This window comes from Emys orbicularis, chromosome 13, assembly GCF_028017835.1.
Source record: "Emys orbicularis isolate rEmyOrb1 chromosome 13, rEmyOrb1.hap1, whole genome shotgun sequence".
NCBI lineage: Eukaryota > Metazoa > Chordata > Testudines > Emydidae > Emys > Emys orbicularis.
The window spans coordinates 29,094,840-29,108,921 of NC_088695.1; the positions used below are offsets into that span (position 1 = coordinate 29,094,840).

Genomic DNA, 14,082 nt, shown 5'->3' on the forward strand with positions numbered 1-14,082 from the left:
GTTTGTAATTCCAGGTGAGTTCAGCTCTCTCGCTGTGATGAAATTGGGGTGAGATCATGGCTGACCCTGCACAGGTGCACAAATGGGTGACAGGTCCTGGGGAGCCTTCCCTCTGGCCTGGCATCGCTGCACAGGGATGGGGTCACGCTCCCACGGCTTGCGTCTGGGACTTTTGAGGGTGCAAGTGGTGCTGTGGTCTGCTGTGAGAGCCTGCACAGGGAGGGAAGCAGACAACTGCAACCAGAACAACGCCCCCCCCTCGGCCACTGGGCAGAATTCTGCTGGTGCTTGACGGTTGGGATTCTCAAAATGCCTAAGGGACTTGGATGCTTGGTTCTCTTTGAAAATCAAGGGGAGTTGGGCACCAAATCCCTCTGGTGCTTGAAACATCTCGACCTGAGTTTTGTGGAAAATTGCTGCATTTCACAGGCCTTTTGCACTTGAATCCTGGTGCCAAAATTCCTGAAGAAATTTCACTTCCAACACACACACACACACACTCTCTCTCTCTCTCTCTCTGCAGGCAAAACCTTGCTGGATGCATACACACTTCCATTTAAACATACTATTGGAACCGAATCCAGGTGGTGAAATCCTAATGCCATTAGAGTCAATAGCAAACCTCCCACTGACTTCATGGGATTTCACCCCAAGAGGCCACACATCAGCCCCATTCTGAGTACTTGATGATGCCTATTCCTCTTACAGTTCACACTTCCAAAATCTGATGAGGCTGATGTAAGAGGAGCCCCCAATTCTTTGTGCCCTAATAATTGTCACCCAGGACACATCCCCTAAGCCTCCCCCCAACTTGTATTGAAAAGACTCCCTGAAAACTGCTTATTTATTGCTTTCAAGAGGGAATCTTTGAATTGCCATTACTGCAGAAGAGCTGTAAACCAGAGCAGCTATATCACTACCTCTCAGGGTACGTCTACACTGCAATAAAAACACAGTGGCACTGAGGGCTTGGCTACACTTGCGAGTTAGAGCGCATTAAAGCAGCCCCAGGCGCACTAGCTCACTACCCATCCACACTGGCAAGGCATGTAGAGCGCTCTGACTCCACAGCTAGAGCACTCCTGGTACTCCACCTCCATGAGTGGAATAACATTTGATGTGCCTTGGCTACAACACCCAGGCGTCAGTGTGAACAGGGTGTTGCATTACTGCGCTCTGAACGGCCTCCGGAAACGCCCCAGAATCCCCTTAAGTCAAGTGGTCACTCTTGTCATTGTTTTTGAATCACTGCAGGAATGCGGATATGCCCTTTCAAAGCTCTGTTTCTGACAGCCGGCATGCTTATCTGCTCTGAGACAGAGCAACCATTACTGTGGAATGCTGTGTGTGTGTGAGAGAGAGGCAGGGGGTGGGGAGGTCTGTGCTGTCTGAACTTACAAGACAGTATGCTGACATGCTCTCAGCCCCCCTCAAACCCACTCTCTCTCCCCCTGCATACACACAACACACTCCCTGTCACACTCCACCCCCCCACATTTGAAAAGCATGTTGCAGTCACTTGCATGCTGGGATAGCTGCCCATAATGCACCGCTCCCAATGCCACTGCAAGTGCTGCAAATGTGGCCACACCAGTGCACTTGAAGCTGTCAGTGTGGACAGACTGCAGCGCTTTCCCTACTGCGTTCTCCGAAGGCTGTTTTAACTCAAAGTGCTCTACATCTGCAAGTGTAGCCATGCCCTGAGTCTCAGAGCCTGGCTCAATTGACTTGGGCTCACAGGGCTAAAAATTCCAGTGTAGTCGTTTGAGCTCGGGCTGGAGCCTTGGCTCTGAGACCCACCCCCCTTGAGGGGGGGTCTATGCTGCCATTTTTAGCCCCACAGCCTGAGCCCCCTGAGACTGAGTCAGCTGATCCAAGCCGGCCGCAGGTGTGCCACAGCTCTTTCATTGCAGTGTAGACATACCCTCAGTGACCAAGGTACCCTTGAATGCTGGCCCCTCTGACACCCTCCTGGCCTACAGAGAAACTCTGTGCTCTCTGCTGTTTTCTGTAAGTCAATCACTCTGAATGTCGCTGACTCCAAGAATGTAGGCGTTTTGTGTAAGCAAGCAACTGCGCAGCCTTTGAAATAGACAAGCTGTCTTTGCCTATCAGGAATGAGCAGTGTTTGAGTCCTACCCCCTAGACTGCAGATGCCTGTAATTCGGTTTGATGAAGCGCTTGAACTGAAGGGAGTGGGTTGAGAGAATATTGTTCCCTCTTGTTAAAGGTACATCAGAGATAGACAGATGGGTATGTATGGGGATGGATGGATAGATAGCAGGGAAGGAATATAGAGGCCACTTTGTGTTCTCCATTACCCCATGAGATTCTGCACCAACTCCACTGACTTTAATGGATTTCGTCCACTTTATAGCAGTGTAGTTGAGATGGGAATCTGTCGCTTGGGACCAGCTTCAGACATCCGTAGTCACTTCACAGAGCTCCTCAAGTAACACTGCGGAAAGGCACTGGGTGACTCAAGGACTATCCGGTTCCATTAAGAAGGGTGTGTGTAAAAGAGGTGTGGAATCTGGATGTAAGTGATCATCACCCCACCTGGACGACTCCGCCAGACCCTGTGACTTGCCCAAACATTTTGTGTGATCACATGGTGCAGAGCCAGCAACAGGTGGTTTTGAACCACATTGTTTTAATTTTTTTTAGTGACAATAGTCAACTGGGTGTTTAAAAAATATACATAGCAGCAAAACAACATCACCTTCCGAAAGAGGTTAGAAAAGGCCCCTTGTTAAACAAATAATACCCAATAGGCCAGTCCTCAGCTGGGTGTAGATGCTCTGAAGTCAATGGAGCCGCACCAATTTCCGCCAGCTGAAGATCTGACCCTAACCCCCCAGCAGCGCTGTCTAGCAGCTTCCCTCTCCCTTCAGGCCTGGAAACATTTAGCCTGGCTGTTTTGCCAACCCCTTGAATGACAGCTTCCCGAAGGAGATCGCTATTTATTGTTCTAGCATCCAGGGCTTTGATTAAGCCTTTAAACTGGGACGGAGGCCTCTCAGCCACTCCTTTCTATTTAGTCTCCAGCACCCCCTAAATAGCCCCTGCGTGCTGGGCTGTGTTCTGGGGAGGAGATAAAGATAGGAGCTGTCTCTTTAAATACTAGAGGCTGTGCTCTCTCAGGCCACCGTGACATATCTGGGCGTTGGACTGGGGGATGAATAAACAGTGAATGCACCAGATCTGTGGTTTCAGAGAAGGGCTCCGATACGCCAGGGATCCCCCTTTCAACTCGACCCCACGCCACGAGTGGCTTTTAGCATCCTCTGGGATCCTGCCCCTGCTGGAGGAACTTTAATGCACGTTGAGCTGGCTTCCTAGGAGCTACCATTGCCAGGAAGGGCGGCACGCTTGGAGTTTGGTAAGTCTTTGGTGGTGAAATCCCAACTGAGCTCTGCCAGCAAAGCCACCCCCCCCCCCCCCGCCCGACAAACAAAGAGAGGGGCGCTTTCTACTGCCCTTTCTCTTCCCTGAACTGTGGCTCATCTCCAAAGCGCCATGCAATTTGGAGACACGCGTTTACAAGAAAATAAGCGAGTGGCAAACATGCGCAATTGTATTTGGATGAGCCTAACCCATCGAGACCATTAGAGAGCCAGGCTTGCTTTGCATCTGCGGGTGAGCGCGGGAGAAAGCAAAGAGGCAAGAGACAGAAGCAGCAGCAGCAGCAAAAGCAAAGTCTGGTGCATCTAAATTAGGCTGACACCGCTCTTCGGGACTTCGTGAAGCGCTTGGGGATCCGCGGGTGGATGAGTGTTTGAGGTGCAGGGTGAATGGTTTGGTTTCCCAGAGGACTCAGGAGAACAGGGGGCGTGTATCCCCCCCCCAACCGGGCAGATCTGAGAGGGGTGAGGAGTTGGGGTTACTGAGCTCACCCCGTGTGTGTGCTCAGCCCCGGAGCCAGGCTGCGCCCTGCGGGTTCCCGGAGCGCGCGGCGGCCACTTGCACGGTGCCTGGCGGAGCTGGCATTTCCCCTGCTGCAGCCTCCTGCCCCTCGCCAGAGCGCAATGGGGAGTCTCCCCCGGCTCTCCCGGCCGCTGCCCGCCAGGAGCCCGCAGGCTGCCGGGGGGGGGCTCGGTTGGAGGCAAGAGGAAGCAGCCCCCATGTGGAGCGCCAGGCTAGTGGCACGGATGCCCCTGCAGCCCCCAGGGCTGCAGCCGCCTCGCCTCGCCTCCCTCCCTGCACAAATCGAAGGGATCGGGAGCAGCGCGCAGAGTGGATCCTCCGGGGACGGGGTGTCTCCGCTCATACACCGGGAGGGGGGGCTCCCCGACCCCACCCTGCCAGCGCCGCCGTGTAGGGTGCGGCCGCTCTGAGGTGCTGCTGGGACGTGCTGCTCCCCCAAGCCATGGGCTCGCCTCTTCCCCACGTGGGCTGATGAGACATGCGGGGGGGCGGGGAAAGTGCCGAGTACAGCGTGATCCAAACGGGTGTGAGTAAAAGTTCCCTGCTGCGGCGAACAAGCGAGTGTCTTTCTCCTGCGGGATTATTTATAGCCGGCTCCGCTGCCTGGCCGGGCTCCCTCTGCCTGACCCAGGGACACACCCTGCGGCACAGACGCAATCCGGGGCGTTGTTCCTCGTTAAAGGGGAAACTTTATAACTTCGCGCTTTGACCTCCCCGCCTCCCTCTCTCCAGCCCCCTGGCTCAGTTTGCCGTGGGCAAGGGGACTGGCGCACACCCGCACCCACGGGCTGGATTTGCTCCTTTGCTTCGGTTTGATCTTTTGGGGCCAGTCGAGCCTCTGGGACGCCGCTTGGTGGGTGACTATTGGAGAGAAGTAAGTAGCAGCTGTACCGCCCAGGAGCGGGTTATTTTCGATAGTGGAAGCGAGGGGAGGATTTGGGGGAAGACGGGGAGATCCCAGTAGTGTGGCAGTGTATGGTCCCCACCCAGGAGCTGTCTTGCCTGGTGGTGTCTGTCTGCAAATAAATCCCCTTCATCTTCAGCGATTCTGCTTGTCAGTGGGTTCCCTGTTGCTTGGTTATGCTGGTTTCACCCTCTTGTTCTGTAGTAATCTCTGTGCCAAAACCACTAGCTTGTTGTTGTGGTGTGTGTGTGTTTAAAGCAGATTCACTCCCCTATACGGATTCCATTAACCTACTTCAGACCTGACCTCGCTTTGTTATAATTAGAAACAGTTCGAACCATTGAAGAACGTTAGCTGGGTTTTTTGTCCCCCCTGAGACGCGCTTTGTATTTTTGTAACCTGGTTGATTTCCATGGGGTGTGTGCACGGACTGTTGCTTGCAGTGGGGGTGTAGCTGTGTTCCTTTCTCTATGGAAAGGCTCAGAGTTTACACATACACACACAATGCGCCGTATGGTCATTTCCCTTTCTTTCCACAGAGCTATTTAACCAGCTCTGTTGGCCTTGCTCAGCTAATTGAGAAGCGCAGTAAAGGCAGCAGCGGGAATGGCTGGGGCATGGCTCTCATCAAGGGGCTCCTGACTTTAATGGAGTCCAAATGTTGGCTGTGAAGTGGAGAATAGTGGCTTTGTGGAATAACGGTTTCCAGTCCCCCTCCCCCTACCTGAGCCTCTGAGCTAAAAATATTTGATCAGGGGGCTGGTTGGGGTGGGTTTTTTTTTTTTTTTTTTAAATATTTTAATTCTTTGGCTGGAAACCTAGGCTTTCATATTGTTGTGACGCTGCTTCAGGAAAAACAACCCCTTATTTTAGCTTTGGCTAATAACACTTCCAAGACAGGCTGAGCTAAGTGGAAATTTTGAGGAATGTAATGGAATTTGCATTTCTCCTTGTATCATGAGTCATCAAACTCTGGACCATGAAACTTAAAGTGTGGAAGGAAAATAATGTAGAAGTTGAAGGTTCCTTGATGTTTCACAGCATTTATTAGAACTTCCCCAGCCCTTCTTTGGGCACCACAAAGAAAACCCCTCTTAGATAGGTTTGCTGCCCTTTTCCAAACCGGGTGATGTCTGGCATTTCTCAAAGCTGTCTCTTTCCTTTTCAGGCTTGCAACATTTGACTCTAGTACTGTAGAGCCACACCATGGATTTCTGTCCAACCCTGGGAGCCTGTCCCTTTCACATTGTAAACCCCAGTTAGCACTTTAAAAATCTCCCCTGACCCCTCCCAATAGCTGCATTTGTTTGCCAAAAGAGATGTTGCACTGGTGAAGAAATGCATTTAATACAAATTGTTGAGCCTATTAAACTTGAGCCCCTTTGCTTATTCTCTGTTGCTGCAGTGCCCCCTGCTGCCTTTTCGGATCTAGTTATCCCTAAATGCTGGACACACCCCACATAGACACAAATGCAAAGGGCTGACTGCAAGGGGTTTTGCTGTCACTTAAAAGCGTGTCTCTTTTTTCCCCCCCTTCAGATCTTTCCAAAACTTCAGCCAAAATGCTCCTTTTGTTGCTGGGGATCATCGTGCTCCATGTTGCGGTTCTGGTGCTGCTCTTTGTCTCAACAATCGTTAGCGTAAGTACAAACTTTATCCTTCCGATCCCCATATGGGAACATGGGGGTTGTGAGTGTCGCCTGTGGGTTGGGGAGTGCGGGGATAGAGAAGAGGATATTTGTCGCTGAGCGTCACCTTTCAGAGTGTTTTCTGTAGGAATCCTCCGGTTTCAGCCTGAAGTTCTTTAGCAATCAGAAGTCATGACCTCCGTAATTGAGGTCTTGGAGCACTTTGCACATCAAGCCACCCTCTTGGTTAGTGCCGAGAGCTGCATGTGGGTTAATTTTAGTTTAGCGCAGCAGTGGGGACCTTACCTTAAAGTAGATCAGAATCCATTGCAGAGTTCCATGTGTAAGATTTGTCCATGTAGATGAAACCAAGGGCCAGATCTTGTGAAATTAAAGGTTACGCCTCCAATACCAGACCTTAATTCTTTCAGAGGCCCTGTATTAATTAACATGGCCAATCTAGGCAGACATGTTTGTGGGTTTTGGTTTTTTTTTTAATGCAGAGCTAGTCACTTCCAGACTAGCTTTCAAAGGGCTTTTTAAAAAGACCTTAAAAAACTACTTCTAAAATAATCTCTAAACTGGTTGGGATTCATATGGAGCAGTTACTGTAGCTTTCCATGCTGCCAAGAAAACGCTGGAGAGGAGTGAAGTGTTTGAGAGCTTTGGCACATATTTAAAGAGAATAAGAAAAGTCTCCTCTTTTAAGCAGTTGAGTCTAGAACAAGTAAAGAACAACGCAGAGCATTTTCTTTCCAAACTCACTTGAAGTGTGTGTGTGTGTGTGTGTGTGTGTGTGTGTGTAATGCTTGTGCACAGATTGAAATAAAGACATGAGACAGAAATAACCAAAGCAACGGTAAGAATGCAAAAGACAACAAGAATGAACGTGCACGATTATGTCGGATCCTTTGCAAGTGCATTTAGTTGAGCACAAGCTTATCTTTTACTTTGGTAACTCTGCTCTGCCACCCCCCGGGCCTTTGCTGCCGCCTCTCACAGATTTGTGCTTCTCCTTCAGCAATGGCTCAACGTTAATGGGCGTACGGCAGACCTTTGGCAGAACTGCAGCACTCTAGTGGCCCCGAGTTCCTTTCAGTGCTTAACGTCCTCCACGAACGGTGAGTGCTCTGACATCTCGTCTGTTTCTTCAGCAGTGGAGGTTTTCATCCCTTTAACTCCTCCCCCACACCTTTAGAAATAGATATGTATTGCAGAACGATCTCTGCAGGCTCTGTCTGGTACAAGTCAAGCACGATCCATCGAGGGGCTTGGTTCCGTCCCTCATGTGAGTGGTTCTTTAAGCATTGTTACTCAGGCGGTTTTGTCGATACTGCTTCTGGAATACGGTACCTGAGTAGAGGTGGAAGAATCAGGCCCTAAATAAAGATACAGAGCAGGGTGGAACTGAGGGAGAGGAATTTAACTAATTTCATGTAAAGGCTGCCATTCTATCAATGGTTCTTCTGGATTGCTCCTTATTTGTATCTGAAGTGGGCACATCTCACTTGTTTTGCAGGGGAGCCTCTGTCTGTACAGCAGCTCATCACACATTAGAAAACCAGGGCTTGATTCACTGTTGCACAGCGCTTTGTGCAGTCATTTACACCGTGCTGACTAGGTGGGGCAGGATACCTACTTTGCACTGGTGTGCATGGCTGCATGAGATGCTGTGCAATGGAGGATCAGGCCCACGTGGCCGGATTCTGGGCTCAGATGTGCACATGTGAGTCATGGTGAAGTCAGCGGATCAGATTCCTGCTCTCCGTGAGATCTGCGGAATCACTCTAGATTTATGTTGGTGTAATTGAGAGCAGAATTTGGCCCATTGAATTACTAGTTGGGGAGAAGCCATGGGTCAGGTACTGTCCCCGGCCTTGCTTCATTCTGTATTTGTGGTATGTTGACAGTGCCCTCAGCTGCAGTGGGGGATGACCCCATGTGACCTCTTTGCAATATGCTCCTCACAATTATTCCTACTAGGTAATACCCAGAGAAACAAACGTGGGCAGCCCTTGGAGTGGGACTTTTTACTGCTGTGACAAGTGTGCAGTAGTCATTCTAGGCATACCTCTTGTTTGCTGAAAGGGATGAAGTGTTAAAGGGCCAGAGCAGATATGCTCTATGAAAAACACCCGCTGGGTCTTTGGGGAAGCCAGTCCCACTTCTTTTTATACTGCCTGCCTCTGTGCATATTGCTAAGCAACCAGGACAGATCCCCAACATTCCCCTCTGCCAGTGCTTAGCCGCTACTCCCAGGATGGGTCCCAACTCCCCCCAGTTATGGTGCAAGTTAGTGCTCCAGATGGTCACTTATCCCGGGGGATGGAAGGTGTTCAAGGACAGCTGACCATCGCGGACTTTCCCTGCTCCATCTCCATTACACCAACGCTTGCTCTCCCATCTCTGCAGTTTCCTGAGCACAGTGGCTTTGCGAGAGCTAAGCATTTAAGAGCTTCCCATTCCTCGGCTGGGGTGGGGTAGTCCAGCACTCTCTATGTCCGCCTGTGTGAAGAAGTTTCTCTTAAAACCTGAGCCACAGTAAACCATGCTGTTGTAGTTATCCTTATACGCTTGGTTATTTCTGTAGCGTGTATATTGGGTAAAGAGCAAGATTGGGTTTTCGTATAGATCACCTTTTACTTTTCGTTACACTCGTATGTCTGGAGTAATTCAGCGGAGTTGCTCTAGATTTATACTGAGCACAGGGAGCCATATCTTGCCATCAACTTTTCAGACAAGCCTGCTATCGAAATCAATGGGAGCAGAGCTCTTCTTTAAGAATGAACAGCTCAGAATTATGACCTACAAGTTTCAGAGCACAAAAAGTCTGCGTAGAAGGTAGGGACCAGATTCTGCTCCACAAGTGGAAATCATCAGTGACCCCATTTGATTTCAGCCAGGGTGACAGTGGTGTCAATGAGATCAGATTCAGGTGTGTAGGAGAAGTCCCATGGAAAGCACATCGATCCAAAGCTAGCTTCAGGTAGCGCAGTGCCTCACGCTTTGATCAGCTGGCTTGCCCACATTGTGTGAGGCCAAGGAGTTGCCTCTGTACACTGTGGGTACAGAATTACCAAGCGATGTAGGGGAGGCAGTGTGGTATAATGGATAGCACACTGGACTGGGGCTCAGGAGACCGGCATTCTAATACTGGCATGCTGAATGACCTTGTACCAGCCATTTCCCCTCTCTGCCTCAGTTTCTCCCTCTTTATAAAGGGAACCATGATCCTGACCTCCTTTATAAGCCACTTTGAGATCCACTGATGAAAAGTGCTACGTAAGAGCTAAGTATAATTATCTGGACAATTTTTTAGTTGAGCGATTGGTATGGGGTTTTATTACTATCATTGCTAGCTTTAGGAATTTGCATCTTGACTTTCCTCTCAGAACAGTTTGATCCCAGCATATCCCCAGTGAGTTCACTGGAGTCAATCCTGATTTACACTAGTGTAATTGAGAGTAGAACCACATCTCCGGTCTGTGACAGTGTGACCTGCTGCCCCTGAGATGCCAAGAAAGGGGAAGGGTCTTAAGATTGAGCCACTAGATTGAACATAACACTGGTGCTGGGACTGGTGGGGGACATTTGCCTTGTGGAAAAGGAGAGCATTGCAGGTGGTGTGTGCAGGGAGTGAAGCCTTTGTGTAGCTTGGCAAGTTCTTATCACTCTCCACCCTGCAGGGAAGTGAGTCTTTGAAAACTCCTACTACAATTTTGTAGTAGGAGTTTTCTGGAGATCAGGTTTAAAACACTCCAAACCAGCCAGTCTGCTGGTAATGAAATACTCGTGGGGACCCCATGTTGGGAGATAAATGCAGGAGCTCGCCCTGCCTCTAATTTTAACTGTACTTAAAGCAGTAGCATGTTTCTCATCTCGGGAAGAGGCTCAGATTTCCAAGGTGTTGGTGGAGTGGTTTCGGCCTTCTTCACAGCCTTCTAGCAACACCTGGTGGCCACAAGTCAGACCAGCTGTGGAAACCAGCTGGAATCTTCTGTTGGGGCACTGCAGATTACTGTAGTTATGTCCTGAATCAGCATTTGGCAATATTGGCCTTATACTGCTATCTGCAACGTAGGCAGGCTGGTTCAGATTCACTCATGCATGCTCAAAAACGGCTGTACATGTGCTTAAAATAATGGCTGCAGTAATTGCGCCCTGAACACGTTCTCCCCCCCCCCCCCCCGAAGTGGGGGAAAATCTGTTGCCCTTATAAATGTGCCTATTACTTCAGATAACTAAATAGCTTGACCCCAGTATTTACAGTATCCTGAACATTTTCTGTAGGGAATATTGTAAATAACAAGATAATCTTACCCTAGGCAAGAGGTTTTTTTTTTAAAGGGGGAACTCTTTAGCTACTTGTGATCAGACCTGAATGCTGATGGTGATAGCAGAATAAATTACACACCCGGAACCAATGAGGGTGGAACCCTTTTAGATCCTTTCAACTGATTATTTTTACTATTAAAGGCACACATTTGAGCAGCTAGTTTAAAAATGTGACCTGCCACTGCTAGTTGGATATGTGGATTGCAGGATTCATGCATGTACAGTGGTGCTTTTCCTGCTTATGCCCAGCTGCTCCATTCTTGTGAGCTGGCGGAATAATGAAATCTGAGCTACTTCGAGGAGTTGTGACCCAAATCCAGCGCAAGCCAGGAAAAGTCACATAAATTCAACCTTCCATCCTTATGTGAATGCTCCTCTCCTGGCATTTGCCTACATGAAGCGGGGTTTTTCATGGGCAAAGGGGGTCTGACTACATCCATCCCTTTGCAGGATAAGGGCTTTATGCATTAGCTAAATTACTATATAGAATGGTAGCACCAAGAATCCCGTGTCTTTGGCCAGGGGCCCCACGGTGCCATTTTCCGGGCAAACACAGAACAAAAAGACAGTCCCTGCCCCCAGAGCTCACAGTCTCACTCTTGCAGTTGTTTTGCATTTTGCTTGAGGCTGATCTGTTTTGTTGTGTTTTTTCAATAGAGAAAATATTGTGTGATATTTTTATTTTCTAGGTAAGGTAAGCTAATCTGGCCCCCATTCGCATTGTCTCTGAGCACCTCACGAGTTTTACTGTGGTTTTTTCCTCCCAATCCCCCTGTGAGGTAGGGCAGTGCTATTATTTTCACCGCATAGATGGGAAGCTAAGCACAGAGATACCAAGTGATTTGCCCAGGGTCACACAAGAAGTCTGTGGCGGAGCATGGAAGTGAGCTTGGGTCTCAGGTCGGGAACCTAGCTTCTGGACAACTCCCCACCCCATCTGCCCCAAAAGAATTGGAGACTCTAGATGCTCTTTCTTTTTTGGGGGGGGGATATATCACATGAACACCTCCTCCCTCAATATATTTTCAATGTTTTCAACAGCCATATTGTTTCCATCTTCTATGCTATTAGCTAAAAGTATACTTATTTCCACCCCTCCCCGCCAATACAAAGTATGTTCCACAAGAGTCCAGGGGAGACTCATGGGAATGTGTTTCCAATACCTACGCCATGCCTGTTGCACAGTATCCTAAAAAGCTTTAGGAAAATGTTTATCTTTTTTCTGTGCCTCTGCCAAAGACACTGCTCAACATTTAATAATGTGGCACTAAATTCCGCCCTTGGGGGCAGATATGAAATTCCCATTGAAGAATTTGGCAGAATTTAGTCCTTTGGTAGAGATGATTTCTCCTCCCCCGCCCCCCAACCCATCATAAGAGTTAAGTCTGTATTGTGGAGTAATCACTTGCCAGATTTCCCCCTCTCTTTTGCTAAACTCCCGCACCGCCTCCTGCAACATTCATCATAATTGTTAGCAATTAAATAGGGCCTGATCTTTCACTTTGGAAATGAATGGGCGTTTTGCCATTGACTTCATTGGGCTCCACATCAATTGCATAGTGCTTATACTTAGACTGGAAACTCTGCGTAGCAGAGTCTGCATTTGTACAGCACCTGGCACAGTGGGGTCCTGGTCCAGGTGCTACAAAGACCTCATAATAATTGTTTGTTCATAGATCCCAGAGCTTCATAAATTTTAGTGATGGGAAAATGATGGCACAGAGAGGCTAAGGAACTTGCTCAAAATCAAACAAACCCAGTTCTGTCCAACTTCCACTGATTGGTAGTTGAGGCTGGAATTTTCAGAAGAGCTTAGAATGTTGGGTGCTGAAAGCCAAGCCATGTGTCTCCCAGCAGGAGATGGTGGGTGCTTTGGAGAACATGGTCTTTGTTTAGGGGCCTTCATGGGAGCTGAGCTCACTGGAAGATCTGGTCCCAGTGGCGGGTGCTGAACATTTGAAAATCTGGTCCTGAGCTTTTGACTTTTCAGCCTGTGCCATGCAAGTCATGCCTTTGAAATCAGAGGGTGGCACAACCAGACCCCAAGTTAAACATCTGGGAACAGAACCTAGTTCTCCTGACTCCTAGTGTTTAGGTGCAAGCCACTAGCCCACGGTTCCATTTGGAACTTGTAAACTTTCAGCAGCTGGTGGGGTTGGCTCCCAGTCGAAGCTGAATGATGACTTCAGGAATTTCTTTCGGAGCATATGAGTCTGACAGGCATGTTGCAATACTATGGAAGGACGCTTAGAGACGAGCAAGTGTCACAATCAGTGTGGGATGCCCCGTTCCTTTGGCTTTCATGTCTGTGGACTGATTGCTTTGTTTGCAGCATTTGCTTGCTAGATAATGTCATTTTTCAAGAGGCTGAGAATTATGCCAAAAATGTTGCAATCGCTGCTTAATTTAAGCTGCCTGGCATTCCTGGAGCAGATTTATCTGAGGAATTCAGCACTGAATCCCAGAATTGTATATTTAACAGGCTATGGGTCAGATGCTCAACTGGCAGGGGCGCTAGAACAATTTGTATAGTGGGGGTGCTGAGAGCCATTGAACCAAACTGTAAACCCTGGAGATCATGAAAACCACTGTAACCCTGTATATAACGGAAACCACTTCAAGCCAGGCAGGCAGAACCCCTAGTTCTGTACCTATGTAGTAGTGTAAATCTAATGAAGTCTGGAGTTATGCCAGCAGAGATTTTTTGACCCTATGAGTTTTAATGCTCTTAAGTAGAGCTGGACAGAATTTTTCAAACTTTTTTTGTCAAAAATTCCCCCTTCCACCCCTGCAAAAAACAGAATTTTTCACAAGAATGTGCAGATTTTTTTTCCACCTTGCAATTTTTATGTTTTCAAACATTTTTTTATTTTTTTTATTTTTATGGAACCTTTAAATGGACAACCCCTGCCCCGCCCACTCCCGCCGGCTTCAGGATTGTTCGGTAACATGTTTTTCCTGTTTCCTCTTTCTGTTCCTCAAATTGTGACTTTGTTGGTTGGCTTGGTCACTGCTTGGGATTGTGGGTAACCTTTAGTAATTGAAGGGATTGGTTTTTTGAAAATAATCCCATGGGAACTTTGCACACTGCAAAGCAGATGGTTACTAAGCACCACGGGAGGGAAGGGACTTTCCAGTTTGCTGATATGAGGGCCACCATCTTGGCCCATACATCAGGAATTGGAAGGGGGACCTGTACAGCTAAAAGCATAAGCTGCTAAGCTTGAGCTAAAAGAGCCAAGGCTCACTTGCTGCAGGCCCATAAGAAACGCCTGCCCTTCTGTGGAT

At 48.6% G+C, this 14,082-nt stretch overlaps 1 protein-coding gene across 2 annotated transcripts in view; it reads left to right on the forward strand.

The window, feature by feature from the left end:
- Positions 1-3,220: 3,220 nt before the first annotated feature.
- The window catches only part of PMP22 (peripheral myelin protein 22), a 34,301-nt gene continuing 23,439 nt past the window's right edge, over positions 3,221-14,082 (forward strand). The window contains exons 1-3 of one of the 2 annotated variants that reach the window (XM_065415455.1): positions 3,221-3,382; positions 6,371-6,471; positions 7,481-7,580. In XM_065415455.1, the coding sequence (XP_065271527.1) occupies positions 6,394-6,471; positions 7,481-7,580 (178 nt within the window). In that variant the 5' untranslated portion in view covers positions 3,221-3,382; positions 6,371-6,393. Of the gene's footprint in view, positions 3,383-4,469; positions 4,802-6,370; positions 6,472-7,480; positions 7,581-14,082 lie in introns of those variants that run through there. The other variant, XM_065415456.1, reaches the window with a different exon arrangement.